Raw genomic sequence first — 17,450 nt, 5'->3', positions numbered from 1 at the left:
CCTCGAAGCCAGGCCCTCAGCGGCCTTCTAGGTGACCCCTTCTTTCATCTTCCTTTCCTTCTTACGATGGCACTTATTCACTGGAATATTCGCAGCATTCGCTCCAACCGAGAGGACTTGAAGTTGCTGCTACGCTTGCACCGTCCGCTCGTCGTAGCCCTCCAGGAAATGAAGCTACGCCCATGCGATCAAATTGCCTTGGCACACTAAACCTCTGTGCGTTTTGACCTACCCTCTGTGGCAGGTGTTCCGTCTCATGGAGGGGTTATGTTGCTGGTCCGGGATGATATTTACTACGATCCCATCACGTTCCACACCGGCCTGCAGGCAGTTGCCATCCGAATTACTCTCCCCACTTTTACATTTTCCATTTGTACCGTTTACACTCCATCGTCGTCTGCCGTTACCAGGGCAGACATGATGCAAATTATTGCTCAGCTACCTACACCATTTTTGTTAACTGGAGACTTCAATGCCCACCATCCCCTTTGGGGCTCTCCGGCATCCTGCCCGAGGGGCTCCCTGTTAGCAGACCTTCTCAACCACCTCAATCTTGTCTGCCTCAATACTGGCGCCCCTACTTTTCTTTCGGACACATCTCACACCTATTCCCATTTAGACCTCTCTATATGTACTACCCAACTTGCACGCCGGTTTGAGTGATACATATTCGAGCGACCACTTCCCGTGTGTTATCCATCTCCTGTAACATACCGCCTCTCCGTGCTCATCTAGTTGGACCATATCCAAAGCCGACTGGGGGCTCTTCTCTTCCGGGGCGACCTTTCAGGATCAAACCTTCACAAGCTGCGATAGTCAGGTCGCACACCTCACGGAAGTCATTCTCACTGCTGCTGAATATTCCATCCCTCACATTACTTCTTCTCCACGTCGCGTATCGGTCCCCTGTGGACCGCAGCATGTAGAGACGCTTTACGTGCTCGTCGACGTGCTTTACGCACCTTTAAACGCCACCCTACAGTGGCGAATTGTATTAATTATAAACGATTACGTGCACAGTGTCGTCGTATTATTAAAGAAAGCAAGAAAGCCAGCTGGGCTGCTTTCACAAGCACCTTCACCAGTTTTACTCCTTCTTCTGTTGTCTGGGGTAGCCTGTGCCGGCTATCTGGCACTAAGGTCCACTCACCAGTTTCTGGCTTGACGGTCGCGAATGACGTCCTTGTGGCCCCTGAGGATGTCTCCAATGTCTCCAATGCCTTCGGCCGCTTTTTCGCAGAGGTTTCGAGCTCCGCTCATTACCACCCTGCCTTCCTCCCTCGCAAACAGGCAGAGGAGGCTAGGCCACCTAACTTCTGCTCCTCGAATTGTGAAAGTTATAATGCCCCATTCACCATGCGGGAACTCGAAAACGCACTTGGCCGGTCACGGTCGTCTGCTCCAGGGACAGATTCTATTCATATTCAGATGCTGAAGAACCTTTCTCCTGCGGGTAAAGGTTTTCTTCTTCGTACATACAATCGCATCTGGATTGAGGGACATGTTCCCGCATGCTGGCGCGAGTCTATTGTTGTCCCGATTCCTAAGCCGGGGAAGGACAAGCACTTGCCTTCCAGTTATCGACCTATCTCGCTTACCAGCTGTGTCTGTAAAGTGATGGAGCGAATGGTTAACTCTCGATTGGTTTGGCTGCTCGAGTCTCGACGCCTACTTACCAATGTACAATGTGGATTTCGAAGGCGCCGCTCTGCTGTTGACCATCTGGTTACCTTGTCGACCTTCATTATGAATAACTTCTTGCGGAAGCGCCCGACCGCGGCTGTGTTCTTTGATTTGGAGAAGGCTTACGACACCTGTTGGAGGGCGGGCATTCTCCGCACCATGCATACATGGGGCCTTCGCGGTCGCCTCCCTCTTTTTATTCGTTCCTTTTTAATGGATCGACAGTTCAGGGTACGTGTGGGTTCTGTCCTGTCCGACACCTTTCGCCAGGAGAATGGGGTGCCACAGAGCTCAGTTTTAAGCGTCGCTCTCTTCGCCAAAGCGATCAATCCAATAATGGATTGCCTCCCAGCTGATGTATCAGGCTCCCTTTTCGTGGACGATTTTACCATCTATTGCAGCGCCCAGTGTACACGTGTCCTGGAGCGCTGTCTTCAGCGTTCTCTTGACCGTCTTTACTCCTGGAGTGTCGCCAATGGCTTCCGTTTTTCTGCCGAGAAGACGGTCTGTATTAACTTCTGGCGCTACAAAGAGTTTCTCCCACCGTCCTTACGACTCGGTCCCGTTGCTCTCCCACTCGTGGAGACAACCAAATTTTTAGGCCTTACATTTGACAGGAAACTTAGCTGGTCTCCACATGTGTCATATTTGGCCGCCCGTTGTACCCGTTCTTTAAATGTCCTCCGTGTTCTCAGTGGTCTGTCGTGGGGTGCGGATCGAACCGTCCTACTTCGTCTATATCGGTCGATCGTCCGCTCCAAGCTGGATTATGGGAGCTTCGTATACTCCTCTGCACGGCCATCCATCTTACGCCACCTCAACTCCATACAACATCGGGGTTTACGACTTGCGATCGGAGCATTTTATACCAGTCCCATGCTGACGCTGGTGAATTGCCACTCACCTACTGGCGCGATATCCTGCTTTGTCGGTATGCCTGTCGGCTACTGTCAATGCCCGACCACCCGTCTTATCGTTCCTTTTTTGACGACTCTCTCGACCGTCAATACGGGTTGTATGTCTCTGCCCTGCTACCCCCTGGAGTTCGCTTTCGTCGCCTCCTTCAACACCTTAATTTTTCACTCCCTGCAAAATTTCAGGCTCAGGTCCGCGTTCACCTTGACCTCAGCTCGCTCCCAAAAGAGGTTACCCCCGGTTCGGTCTACCACTCCCGTTTTGTCGAACTTCGTTCGAAGTTCATTAATATGACCTTCATTTATACAGATGGCTCAAAGACCAATGACGGGGTCGGGTGTTCTTTTATTGTCGGGGCACAAAGTTTCAAATACCGGCTCCATGGCCATTGTTCAGTCTTCACAGCTGAGCTCTTTGCCCTCTACCAGGCTGTTCTTTACATCTGCCGCCACCGACATTCTGCTTATGTCATCTGCTCCGATTCCCTGAGCGCCATCCAGAGCCTCAGTGATCCGTATCCGGTTCACCCTTTCGTGCACCGGATCCAACGCTCTCTTCAGCAGCTGGTGGACGTCGGTTCTCTGGTTAGCTTTATGTGGGTTCCTGGCCATGTCGGTATCCCTGGGAACGAAGCTGCAGATGCCGCGGCCAAGGCTGTGGTCCTCCAGCAGCGGACAGCTTCTTGTTGTGTCCCTTCGTCAGATTGTAGCAGGGTCATTTGTCGGCGCATTTTATCGCTGTGGCATGTCGATTGGGCTGCACTTACGGACAACAAGCTTCGGGCCTTTAAACCTCTTCCCGCGGCTTGGACGTCCTCCTCCCGCCCTTCTCGACGGGAGGAGGTCGTTTTGGCCCGGTTACGAATTGGACACTGCCGGTTCAGCCATCGCCATCTGCTGACGGCTGCGCCGGCGCCGTTCTGCCCATGTGGGCAATTGCTGACGGTCCGCCACATTTTAACGTCCTGTCCGGATTTTAACACACTGCGTCTTGATCTTGGCCTGCCATGTACTCTAGATGCCATTTTAGCGGATGACCCACGAGCAGCTGCTCGCGTTCTTCGTTTTATCAACTTGACAAACCTCTCTAAGGACATTTGATTATGCTTTTTTTTTAATCCTATGCCTGTCAGTCTGTCTTTTATCATGTTTTCCCTTTTAGTTGCTGTTTTAAACTTGTGCCTCGCGGTGTATTCCTAACGTAGTCTGGGCGCTAATGACCATTGAAGTTATGCGCCCTAAAACCACAAAAAAAGAAAAAAATTTTAAACATGTTTGTCCTTTGTTCCTTGACAATGCAACAATATACAACGTCTTTCGAGGTTAATTACCAAGAAGGTAATTGTCATGTTAGGGTTCCTGCTTTCGTACAAACATTATCGTCATTTATGTTCAAGTTGAGAATTGATAACTGATACTGGTGCAAACATCAATATTTGACGTCTCTTTCTGCCTAGTGATCGAGTCTCGATAAGGCACAAAGCTTTGCTTGGTTAACATCGGCTTTACGTTGTGGGTTTGCATCTGGATCCAGAACGAAGACGTTGGTCATGTCATTTAAAGTAACTGTTGAGTAATGTGAACAATAAGCAATTAAGGAGCGTCGGAGAGCTCTACAGCAGCATGAGTGGCACCCTTCCCTGCAGGTCCTTATAGCCTTTAAACGGCTACGTGGCCGTGTTCGCTACCTTATCAAACAAAGGAAGTAGTAGTGTTGGGAAGGTGACGTGTAACACTCAATGGTGGAGACTGATCTTTGCCCAGACTAGGGGCCTGGTACCCGAAAAGAGGTTTTATCCCTCCCAACAGCTGTCCCCACTGTTAACATAAATGGCGAGTTATGTGCCGACGAAAACGCGATTGCCGAGCACTTTGCTCGATCTCGGAGTTGGAGAATCTCTCATCTGACTACAAGCGACATCTTATCGTCATCTTCAACCGGCTGTGGTGCGATGACGTCTTTCCATCGCAATTGCGGGAGAGCACTATCATTCCGGTGCTCAAACCCGGTAAAAATCCGCTTGATGTGCTTAGCTATAGGCCCATCAGCCTCACCAACGTTCTTTGTAAGCTGCTGGAACGTATAGTGTGTCAGCATTGGGTTGCGTCCTAGAGTCACGTGGCTTGCTGACTCCATGTCAGGCAGGCTTCCACCAATGTCGCTCTACCACTGATAATCTTGTTTCCGTCTGGAAAAGGCTGATCGAATGGCAGACTCGATGAACACACCAGATGTGTCGTATGCTTTACGTAAGTCAAAAAAAGACGGCAGACTTGGCGACATCATATCACCAGCTTGCAAGTTTTTGGTGGCAAGGCGCATACCATCTCCTATGTGCATGTAAATGAAGGAATATTTGTCCTTATTATCACAAAGAAATACAGAAGTTGTTTAAAACGCTACTTAAAGTGGGACTCTGAGATACTGTAAGTTGACAAAAGTTTTTTTTTCGTTGTACTACCTGAGAGTAAGTTATTACCTATGTAATTTGCTTCTGTAGGTGTCTTTGAACCTGTTACGATCACTAAGTGGGACACAACGTTGAACCAATTATGTTATCTTCTAACATATCCAATTCCTTTCAAATACCTTCCGGGATTTCAGCCAGGTAACACTTTCAGCGACCGCCGATATTTCGGCGGGAGAACACCCCGCCATTTTCAAGGCAAACTGCAACGGACAGGCGACGTACATGCAAATTTAATACCTCGGTTCTCGGACCCAAGCAGGAAAGATAACACACACACACACTGAACACTAGTGCCACCAAAGATGGCCAAAGTCAGAGCTATCGATAGTGAGACTATGAATTCGCAGGTGAGGTAGCATTGAGTCTGTCCCTCTGTTTCTTCACAAGGGAAAGAGTTGTATACGCCAGGAGAAACTCAGGTCTCACATATCCAATTCCTATTTGACTTTCTTACACAGTCTGTTACGGGTAGATACAGTCTGGCAAAACTTTGGTATACCAATCGTAACTTTGAGAGAAGCGTCACGAATGGCAAATTTTGAGTAAAACATACACATTTCTCTGGTTACCATGTTAAAGTTTGCTTCTTTTGGCCAAAACAGCGAAGTTTACACAGTCTCACCTCACTACCATAGTGTACACACACAACTGCGAGATAATCGTGAAGCAGTGGTTTATTAAGTGAGCAACTTAGGAAAAGTAAGATCAGTAGCTTATGAAAAGACACATCCTCGGTCAAAAAAGGAAGTGTCATGTCTCCATATTTCACGTTCCACCACCTATCAATGGCACTTAAAAATTACATTCTTTCGCCGAAAAAATCTGTAGTTAGTGGAATAACAGGTACATAACGAAGTTTAGCATAATAATCGTATGGAAAAATACTCTCATCTTCATGTGCCCTCATTTGCCATTTCGATGTCCGAAACCTTTTATGAAATATAGGGAAAGTTGTGCACATTTCACTTTGGCCTTATCGCTGGCGAAACTTGACCGCAGATGAATGTGCTACGTCGAATCAGTTTTCTCAGGTCTGAAGGAAAAGTTAAATGTTACCTAAATTTCATATGCAGCAGCATAGTATGTAATGTGCACCAAACACAAAATCATAGCGATGTCTATTTTTCATTGCAAACTTTTCTGAATTTCGCGCAGCATCTCACATTCACGTAAATATCACAATAACTATGACCATTCACGAAATAATGGAAAGATCATCATCAACCTGACACATAAAGCTGTAAGTAAAGCAAAAATTAACTTTTTTACCGAATAGTTTGAGTAAAATTGTTTTAGAAAGACTGCAAGGTGTACGCTTCGATTCCGTCATCGCCAGTCAGTTGAAAGGTGGCAAACACTTGTCTACCTCCCCTTCTCAACAAAACGAATGAACTTGCCCCAGCGGTTTGGATGAAAACTGGTCACTGTGTATCTACCACCGTACCCTACGCGGAGTCTACGCTTTCACGACTAAAACGCACATCCTGTTTTCAGGAAATTTTGTATTGAGATACTTCGAACAGTAAGGAAGAACACGGGCCACTTTAGAATGCATTAAAAGCGGTGGCTCGTTTTATTTTTTAGATTACTATCCCTTGCTAAAGGGGCTGTAATTTTGTTTCACCTTGCTGGTTTAGAAAAAATATCAGAGGCCACTACTTCGACCACATCAAGTGGATTTAGTGCTCATGTTCTCACACTGAGCCCTGAACACTTCCAGTTTATCAATGGGGATAATTGAAAATAATTATTATTACATATTGAATCTTTATCCTATCATTAAGGGCGCGAGACCTACACGACCTTACAGTAGAATAATATAGAACTATATCGGTTGTTATGACACTAGGGGTGATTTTACTTAATGAAAGGGATAATGTAAAGATTAAAGGACTCTTTTTTATTTAACAGTTAAATACTGAACAACTATACAGTCAAAAGGGGGTGTGGGCAGAAAGAATTGAGTTCAGCAGCATACCCGAACGCTCGTTCGTAATAAGCCACGATAGCAGGAGAAAAGGAATCTTAGGAACGATCGCCGTATTATCAAATGAAGTTCAATTTACTAAAGGAAGGGGTTGCAGGCATGCAACGACCACCACCATGAATCAGCCCAGGACTAAGAAAGATACTACTGTGGGTGAATCGCTAGGTAGCCTCCCGTACAAAAAGAATAAAACCAGCAAGATGCGGAACTATTCATACGGGCTAGACTCGTTAGAGTAGATAACTTTGGCTCGCGGTCCGACTAAACATGAAGGGGCGCCAGACACTCACCACGTGGCGTAGGACAAAGGGCACACGTTTTCAAGCTAGGAAGACGTGAGTCGAATTTTGCACGGGAGAACTGAAAGAGCCACTGCCAGAGGAAGCGGAAAAGCGAGCATGAAAGTATACACACTAAGACTCTAGGCATGTAGCTGCGTATCGCTTCTGGCGGACTGGCAACAGTAAGAATGAGAATGTAAAGGTGGCCAAAAAGTGGGAGCAACTGCCAGGAGTAACTATGACTCCTTTATGCCCGCATGATGCACAATATAAGGTAGTCCCACTGTGCCCCCATGCTTTGAGCTGGGATCGGTGGGTGATGCCTCCGGCCTCTCTGTGGTAAAGTCAGAGTCCCTTCCCGAGGCGAGATTCGGGTGCTGAGTCAGCCGCCGCAGGGTTTGCTAAGGCAAGCCAATTGGTGACTGGCTTTGCAGCTAATAGGGCAGGGCCACGGGGCCGTCACATGAGGTGTCGGGACAGGCCTAGTCTGCACTAGTATCAGAGACGAGACCTCGTACCAAGCAGTCGTTTGAGGTGTCGAGGCTGTCAACCAAAGACTCGTCTCGGATATTAAGGCGGTAAACATCGGACGACTGCTGAGGTAGTCGTCTCAGGTGTCAGGCCACTGTTGTACTGTGGGATTCACTAGTACCCAAGTGCCCTTATTGGGGCAGTGTCCTTTTCAGGACCATTGTGTGTCCTTTTGAGGACAGTGTCCTTTTCAGGGCTGCGATGGAGCCCCTGGCAGAGTGCATGGCAGTTGCCCCTAAAGCTGTCATGGGCCTACCTTATCCGATGTCACATGCATAATGGGCAGACTGTGGTAGCATAATGATGTGTGATAGAGGCTTATGCTCAAGTGGCCTCGATGGGGACTTGTGTTAGTGAGACTCCTCCCACAACATTTGACAAGGACTATGAGTGGGGGGTGGGGGGGGGGGGATATTGCCATTCTGTCAGTACCCTTCGAGAGTGGTGTTGGACTCGTAGTGGCAGTGTTTTCGCTTGGGGGGGGGGGGGGGGGGGGCAGTGGTGTCTCATGAAGAGGGGTGGTGTGAGAACCTCACATTAGACCGAGAGGTGGGGACTAGGGTTTGCAGCCCAAACGCCCCCTCTCCATGAAATGATAGGAAGCAATGGAACAAACAAATTTGCCTTGGATGGAGGTCCTGAATGGACAGGGGCCTCACTGAAGTACCGATACAAGTGGTGACTCGAACCCTGGCAGAAATCTAAATTCGCCAGGTAATATTAGCAGAATCTCATGCTTAAACTGCGGAATTGATAACTCAGGTAGAGCGGTGCGTCAAGAGCAGCAACATATCCGGAGATACACCTAGCTCCCTCGAGCCCCTGATGATCAAGGTGGTTACAAATGTCCTCACTGTCCCCGCAGTTTTACAACTATTAATGGCCGGCGGCTACATGAAAGAAAGGGACATCCTGCTGAATATAATACCACTGAACTTCAGCGCAATGTGCAATATCGAAAAGGACTATGGTCTGATGCCGAAGTTGAGGAAATGACGAAGTGAGAACTGTAGTGGAGTGGCAGATTTGGTACGCAGGCACAGCTGAACAAAGAGTTAGGAAATAGACTTGGCAGATCAGCAGAAGCCATCAAGAAACGTCGTGTAACGCCAGAATATAAACATGTGTTAGCGGCATTAAACGAAGAGATATCACCAGAAGCAGAGCAATGTCATCCGTCTGTTAGTAGCTCTGATCTACTGCCTCAACCACCTGTGTCAGAGCCCTCTCCAGTTGGCAACAATAACACAGTGGGATGGATCTCAAACCGAGCCATAGCACATCATCTACAGTCGATTTTACCTAAGTGCTTGGATAATTTACAACATTTGGTTAACATGATTTTGGATGGGAATGTCGTCAGGGATGGGATTAATGACGCCTTCCAGAACTTAACGTATACTTTAGCAACTCCACGAACAACTCGGCAAAGAAGAGAGTTGTGACGGCACCCAGGGAAGGCTCCAGTATAAACTCTAATCGCAGAGTTCTTCAGGGCGTTAAACAGAGTGACCCCTTAAGCCCCATTGCCTTTAACATTGTAATGGACAACCTTATGTGTAACATCAAGGAGAACTATGGAGCAACGCTGGGTGGCGTGAAGATTGCTGTCATGGGGTTCGCAGACGATATTGTACTCCTCTCTGACACCGTAGAAGGCATGAGAAACCATCTGGATTGTCAATATTCCTGCAGGCGACCGCGATGGAAATCAATCCCGACAAATGTAGAGCCCTTCAATTTGTCAGAGTGACCAGGACTAGGAGTTGCTATGTTGAGACCAAGAGCCTGTTCCAAATCCAAGGGAAATCCATCCCATTTTTAAATGTGTTGGAACAATTGAATTATCTTGGGCATTCTTTCGATGTGCAGGGGATCCAAACACATTCTCCTGTCAGGCTGCAGCTGATGTTGAAAAGGCTTCAGAAAATAGCTCTTAAGCCCAGCCAGGAGCTATTTGTGGATCAACCTAGGTATTAAATATGTGTGTAATACAGTCTACAGTCAATGGAGATTACAACGAAGAGGTTGAATTATGTGGACCTGTGTATCAGACAATTCGTCAAGGTTATATTACACCTGCCTAAGACGACCCCCTCCCCTTTCATCCATGCAAAGCTGCGTAATGGTGGACTTGGAATTCCTGCCCTAAGGGTGCTGGTAAGTTCCATCTTTCTCTGTTGACTCCAAAATGAGTGCCATGCAGGACAAGCAGCTGGGCGCGGTTGTTGGAACTGAGCTGATCAACAAACTTGTTGCCAGGCTCAAGAAGATTTTATGTATGGGCAGAGAGGAAGTAGGGCCCACCAAGGAAGCCATTTCCAACTTCTGGTGAAGGAAACTTCACTCAACAGCTTTAGGGAGGGGTCTGGAGTACTGCCAGAATTCAAGGCATTCCACTAGCTGGATTAATGGCTCTCCTCCCTTTTTAGAGTGGAAGGGATAACATTAGCGCAATCCATCTGCGGATTGGACCGCTGCCTACAAGGGGTGCTTCTTATGTCACTGGCCCAAATTCCAACTGCAGGGATGGGGGCCCCTATAGAAATGGTCGTGCGACGTTGCAGCATGTCCTCTAGAGGTGCCCACTGACGCATTTTGCGCGTCTGGAATGTCACTACAGCGCCAATAAGTCCATCAAAAAGGCACTGGTTAATAAGGGTTATGGGGTTATGGATGGGCCTACCTTGACCCTGACCAATTCAGAGAGATACGTCCCAGACATTATCGTCATCCACAACACCGATGCGGCACAAGGAGGCTGCAGCTGCTTCCTGATAGAAACTACAGTCGCTTACGAATATCAGGGTAGCCCTGATAGAGCCCATGAGCTGAAGCTGGTCAAATACAACTGAGTTCGTATTTCCTCTTAACAGCCAGCTACAGATACTCTGTCATTCACCAGAGGTTCTTCCTCATGTGGTAGGTCCACGTGAAACCTGGAGTGGGGACAACCAGAGAATTTGTGAGAAATTTCATTTCTGAGAATTTCTTCAGCGGGAAAGAATGTGCAACACCATCCTAGCAGGTACAAGGATTCACCGCCAATTTATGAGAATCATTTCAAGGAAGACAAAATTCACCCACACGTAAGGATCAATCCACCTGGTCGACAGCACATCCGAGGAGTAGCTGGCAGTCTCTAAGTTATAACATGTATCAGTGTGAGCTGGTTTAGGCCCGACCGGTGGCATCATAACCTGGTGAGAATATCTGTGAAGCTGTTCATTTACCTAGCCAAATGCCTTGTCACCAGACAAAAAAAAATAGCAAACACGAGGAGAGACTGGCGGGAGTCACTGTGACTCTAGGCATATAGATGCATATCGCTTATGGCAGACTGGCAACAGTAAGAATGAGAAGGTAAAGGTGGCCAATAAGGGGGAGCAACTGGCAGGAGTAACTACTACTCCCAAATGCCCACCTCATGCGTAATATATGGACCCTCTCAATCAACCCCTTAACATCCTTGTGATGTCAGGTGGATGATGGTTCAATGGGCCTCTCAGTGGGAAATCCTAGCTCTGGCAAGTAGCGGGGGTCATGAGGGTGCTGAGAAGGTTTATGCCTAGGTGTAACACTTTTCAAGTTTCCTGACTGACAGAGCAGGGTGTCTTTTAGGGCTTGGGGGTTGCCTCCCCCCTCTTCCTTTGCTTCTTGTTGTAGCACCAGCTGGAACAAACGTGGTACCAGGCCTCCCATTGGAGCGCCTGTGCCAGCTGATGAGCCATCCAGTCAGCCAACCGGTGCAGGTCGAGTGCTGCTCCCTGCCATTTGCCCTGATTGTTTGCAGTCCTTTTCCACCAACACCGGCCTTGGTTTCCACCATCATCGTGCCCATCCAACTGCTGCCAATGCAGAGATCCAGACAGAGAGGAAGAAGGCTAGGTGGTCCCAAGAAGAGCTGTTGCGTCTGGCCCATGCAGAAGCGACCCTGTCAATCTGTGGTTGCAGGTTCTTCAGTAAGGAACTCGCCAAGGACTTTCCTGAGTGTACGTTGGAGTCCATCAAGTGCCAGCATAGGGCGCAGGCCTATAAGGAAATGGTGCCAAACTTTGTCGCCGAGCTGTCTTGCAGTGATCGTCGTCCTCATGATCCTGCTGCTGAGCCTGCACACAGATTTTCCTTGCCCCGATCTCCACCATGATGTTGACCTTGCCATCTGGTCCTTTATAGCGGAACTTCCCCCATCAGGCAGCAGATTTCGCTCGCTTGATGTTCTTCTGGCTCTATGTCCTACCATTGGCCGTGATACCATCTGGTCTATGCTGCTGCCTGTTTTGGACGAATTAGGGAGCAAGGAACCAGCTGTCTATAGAGCTGCGAGTGTATGGACCCAACAGCCCCCAGAGCGAAAGCGAGCATGAAGAAGATGGGAGTACGCAATGGTACAGCGTGCTTTTAAGAAGAATATGGAATGCTGCATCAACGAGATCCTCGATGGCACACTTCTGCATCAGCCGCTGTCCATCCCAGGGCTGATTGAGTTCTGGGCAGACCTCTTCACTCCACCTCGGGCCAGGTCTCAGCTTCCAAGTGGTGAGGATCTTTCTGAGAAGCTGTTGCCAAACTTGAAGAAGGTGCCCTTCCACGATCTATGGGCTCCCATCACTGCAGAAGAAGCTGCTGCTGCCGTTCCCCTTCACATCTCTGCTGCATGTCCAGATGGCCTTACGCCAGCCCAACTCCATCACCTTCCTTAGGAGGTGCTCCTCAAAATCCTGAATGTACTCTTTCTTTCCCACTCCCTTACATCCCGTCTCCTTCTGGTCAGGACCACCTTGCTGCCCAAGAAGACCGCCACAGCACTCCCCTGCTGACTTCCGCCCAATCGTGGTGTGCTCCGTGCTAACCAGAGCCTTCCACAAGGTTCTGGTTGGCTGCCTTATGCGCTACTGTGCTTTGGATGGTCGTCAGGAGGCTTTCATCCCTCAGGATGGGATGCCTCATAACATTTTTCTTCTAGATCTGGTGATGACTCAGGCATGAGGAGCTGGCAGCTCGCTGTACTTAGTGTCCTAGGACGTGTCAAAGACCTTCTGTTCGCTGGCCCATGGTGCCCTTGGCCCTAAGCTGAGGGCCCAAGGTCTGCCGGTAGAGTTCGTTGACTGCATCAGGGGGCTATAAGGCGGGATCAACACTTATCTGTGTAGGTGGGAAGTCGTCCGATCTAGTGTGGCCTTCGAGGGGTGACCCTTTGTCCATTATCCTTTTTCAACATTTCTATTGACATGCTCGTATCCCGTCTTCCGGAGCATGTTGGTGCCTGCATTCTTCAATGGTGAATAAATGCTGTCGCATTCCCTGACGACCTCCTGCTGTACACCAAGGCTCAAGATGGATTGCAGGAGCTAATCACCATCGCTACATCGGCCCTGGGCGATCTTGGGCTCGAGGTCAACCCACGGAAGTGCTTTTCTCTCCCCTTGTCTCATCAGGTCAGGAGAAAACGACCAATGTCGACGAGACTGTAATCTTCCATGTTGGTGGTAACAACATTCCAGCAGTGGCGATGGGAGCTGCATTCAAGTATTTGGGGCTGCAATTCACCACGAGTAGACAGAGGCTGTTTCATCCATGGCGGGAGGTCGAGAAGAAGCTCGACATCATCAAGTGCGCTCCAGTGAAGCCTCAGCAGCTACTATACTCCCTCTGCTCTGTAATCCTCCCGGGCATCTACTATGGCCTATCCATGGGCAGGACACGTCTGGGGGCACTCTCGTCCCTTGATGTCTGTGTACCTGCAGCTATTCGGTCTTGGCTGCATTTGCCAGCGGATACACCTGTTGGTCACTTCCACGCCCCCATATCTCATGGTTGGTTGGGGGTCCCAGCAACTCACTGGCTTGGTCCCCTCCTTCCTCGAAGGACGCAGCTTGCGAAGATGCCAGGGCTGGCTGTGCTTGTGGCTGTGGACGACTCCTCTCAGGACTTACTTTGATAATAAGTCCTTCAACTGGACAACGCCCTACAATGGCATGGGGATATCATAAAGTCCAGTTACCAACTGGGCCGGTGTTGCCGAGCGCCTGCATTCATCAGTCGATTGCTCTGCACTATGTAAGTCTGCCAAAACACCAGGGCAGCATGGCCGGGTGTCAAATACATGTCATTTCGTCTGCATGCCAGGATTAATGCCTTGCCTTCCCAGGCATGGCTCCTACGTGGGAGGGATGGTGACACCAGGTGCTGCGGTGGCTGCAATGCGATGGAGATGGCTAACCACGTTATCCAGCAGAGTTGAGCGATGGGGCTCAGATTGCCTGACACGACGTGGAGCCGTCTTATCCGACGTGAGGCCTACGCCGAAGGGGCTACAACATTCTGCTAGAGCCTCACCTTCGCACATCTGAAGGTCTGAAGAAGGCGGATACCGTGACAGTCGGTGACGAAGCAGCATTTATCATCGATGCTCAGGTGGTCGCTGACTCCCTCGACCTCGATGGGTGTCATTGTGAGAAGGTAGCGGTCTATGACAGGCAGGCTGTCCACAAGAAGGTACGCGAGCTCTTCCCCGCAGTCAGACACATCACCACCACTATGTCGGTGACCATCAACTAACTCCGCTAGAGCACTGCAGGTAGTAGGCCTGACGAATGGACACCTTTCAACATTGGGCACACGAGTGCTTGGCGTTTCGACACAATGACTGTCCCCTCGCCACTACACGATGCCCGCACCGGCGTTGGATAGAATGTACTCAACACTTTGGCTGCTGCCTGGCTATCTCAGGCATAATCCCCTACTTTATTCATATGTTTATTCTAAAGTGTGTGTTTTTCCTATTCTTTGACATCTTGTAAACACGCACTGTGGGTATTCACTTAATATACTATTCACAATAGGTGAATAAAGACGACAAATATAGCCAAATGCCTCGCCACTCGACCAAAATTTCAGCAAACGCAAGGAGAGACAGGCTGGAGTCATTGTGACAGTAGGCATATAGTTGAGTATCGCTTCTGGCGGACTGGCCACAGTAAGAATGAAAATGTGAACTTGGCTAAAGGTGGGGAGCAACTGGCAGGAGTAACTATGACTCCAAATGCTCACATGATACGTCATATACGGATCCTCTCAATCCACTCCTCAGCATCCTAGTGATATCGAGTGGATGATGGTTCCCTTAACCTCTCAGTAGGATATCCTACCTCTGGCCTTCACGTGGCGGGTGTCGTGAGAGGTTCTGAGGAAGGTTATTCCTTGGTGTAGCTCTTCTGAAGTTCCCCGACGGACAGACAAGGGTTAATGTTTTGGGGCTTGGGTGTTGCCGCCCCCGTGCCGCTGTTTCACCTATCCCCAACACTAGAAAGCAGATAGCGGTCCTCCCACAGGAGGTACCACACCAGTTGCTGGGACACAATCTGACGCCACCAGCCCAGGTCAAGCTGCTGCATCTGCTATCCGGTGTCCAGAATGTCACCGGAGTTTTACAACCAAGACTGGCATTGGTGTACATCGTCACAGAGCCCATCCTGGCGCAGCCAACACAAAGGTAAACATGGAAAGGACGAAGGCCAGGTGGTCAAGTGAAGAGCTGTTAGTGCTGCCTCAGAGTAGGCCAAGCCTAACACTCAAGGGCTCCCAGGTCCTGAAGTGAGCAGTGGGGAAAAACCTTCACCAGCTCTTGATCGAGCCCATTACCAGCGTAGAATGGCAGCCTGTAGGAACCAGGTCGTCGCGTTTGTTGCTGCCGTCTCTTTTGTTGGGGTGGGTCCACCTCCATTGGTTGCAGCTGCAGCGACTGGATTCCTTCGGAGCTCCCACCTCGTCATCTTTCCCTGAGGATGCAGTCGACCAGGCCATCTGGTCGACTCTGGCATCCCTCCCATCGTCTGGCTCGACGTACTGCACTGTTGATGACATTGTGGCGTTGGGGCCAACTACATTGGTCCCTCTTATTATGGGCATGCTGGCACCTGCCCTTGATGCCATTGCCAGCATGTAGGTGCCACACAATCCTGTCGCCTTCCAGCAGATGTCGCAGCCACCAGAGACAGCGCGGGCCCAGCGCAGGTGGGAGTATACTGTCTGTCAGCGGGCTTTCTCGAAGAATGCTGCTCACTGCATCTATTGCCTTCAGGATGGAACGGTCCTTCACCCACCACCTGCTGTTCCTGGGTTGGTGGAGTTTGGAAGGACCTTTTCACCCGACGACCATCTGGCTGGGTGGACCGTCTGAAGGGTTAGCTGTCGCCTTCCTGCATCGAGGTTCCCTTCGAACAGCTGTGGGCTCCTATTACGATGGAGGAAGTTGCTTCAGCGCTGCCCCCTCGTCGCTCCGCTGCAGGCACTGATATAGGGAAGACGGCAAAGCTGGGCCGAGGTCAGTCTGAGGTCGTCCTAAAAATTCCCAACCTTTTCCTTTTGACTCATCGCCTCCCATCCTGACTCTTTTAAGCCCACACATCCTTGTTCCCAAGAAGGCCGCCCCAGCAGCCCCCCACTGACTTCCGTCCAATCACAGTCTGCTCAGTCCTCGCTAGGGTCCTCCATACGATACTGGCAGGCCGTCTGATGTGGGCCTGTGTGCTATATTGGCGTCAACAGGCATTCCTTCCTCAGGACGTGATGCTGCACAATACGTTGCTGTTGGACTTGGCGATGACTGAGGCCACGGGGAACTGTCGTTCCCTCTATGTCACGTCCCTGGATGTGTCCAATGCATTCAGCTCTCTAAATCATGGTGCCATGAGGGTGCATGGTCTGTCTGAAGAGTTCATTGGATACATCCTGGGATGCTAGGAGGATGGGGCGACAGTGATTTGTGGTCCTGGGAAGTCGCTGGGTCCAGTGTGGCCTTCGAGGGGTGTTAGGCAGGGTGATTCTCTCCTATCCTATTCAACCTTTCCTTAGACCACATGCTTGCTTGCCTCCCAGACCATATTGTTGCCAACGTGCTGGCACGACCCCTCAATGCTGCTGCTTTCCCTGACGACCTCCTGCTGTTTGCTGAGACTCCAGGATCTTATTGACGCAGCATCAGCCCTTGGGGTCCTTGGTCTCCAAGTCAATCCTGAAAGTGCTTCACTCTCGCTGCAGCGTCTGGCCGTGAGAAGAAGATGAAGGTTGATGACACCACTATCTTCAGGGCTGGGTATACCATCCTTCAAGCCCTGGCAATTGAGAGCACTTTCCAGTATCTTGGCATGGAGTTCTCCACCATGGATGCTGGCCGCAGTGGTCTAGCGGTTCTGGGCGCTCAGTCCGGAGCCACGTGACTGCTACGGTCGCAGGTTCGAATCCTGCCTCAGGCATAGATGTTTGTGATGTCCTTGGGTTGGTTAGGTTTAAGTAGTTCTAAGTTCTGGGGGACTGATGACCACAGATGTTGAGTCCCATAGTGCTCAGAGCCATTTGAAGCCATCCACCATGGATGCAGCCACTTTCATCCCAGGCAAGAGGTCGAGACACCGCTGAGCGTCCTGTCCAAGGCACCACTGAAGCCACAACAGCGACTTCATGCCCTCAGAACTGTGGTCGTGCCAGGAATCCACCATGGCTTGGCTCTTTCGAGGACTCGCCTTGGAGCCCTGTCAGCAATGAACACTGCCAACTGTGCAGCGATAAGATCTTGGCTGTG

The 17,450-nt window shown here is 49.8% G+C and overlaps 1 protein-coding gene across 1 annotated transcript in view; it reads right to left on the bottom strand.

Annotated features, from left to right (window-relative positions):
• The window catches only part of LOC124805400 (uncharacterized PE-PGRS family protein PE_PGRS54-like), a 58,186-nt gene extending 42,408 nt beyond the window's left edge, over positions 1-15,778 (bottom strand). The window contains exon 1 of the mRNA XM_047265962.1: positions 15,489-15,778. Within this exon, the coding sequence (XP_047121918.1) occupies positions 15,489-15,778 (290 nt within the window). The remainder of the gene's footprint in view (positions 1-15,488) is intronic.
• Between the last annotated feature and the right edge of the window lie 1,672 nt (positions 15,779-17,450).

The sequence above is a fragment of the Schistocerca piceifrons genome, chromosome 7 (genome assembly GCF_021461385.2).
Source record: "Schistocerca piceifrons isolate TAMUIC-IGC-003096 chromosome 7, iqSchPice1.1, whole genome shotgun sequence".
Lineage (NCBI taxonomy): Eukaryota > Metazoa > Arthropoda > Insecta > Orthoptera > Acrididae > Schistocerca > Schistocerca piceifrons.
Note: the sequence above shows the minus strand (reverse complement) of the source record. Positions and strands in the feature narration are given on the sequence as shown.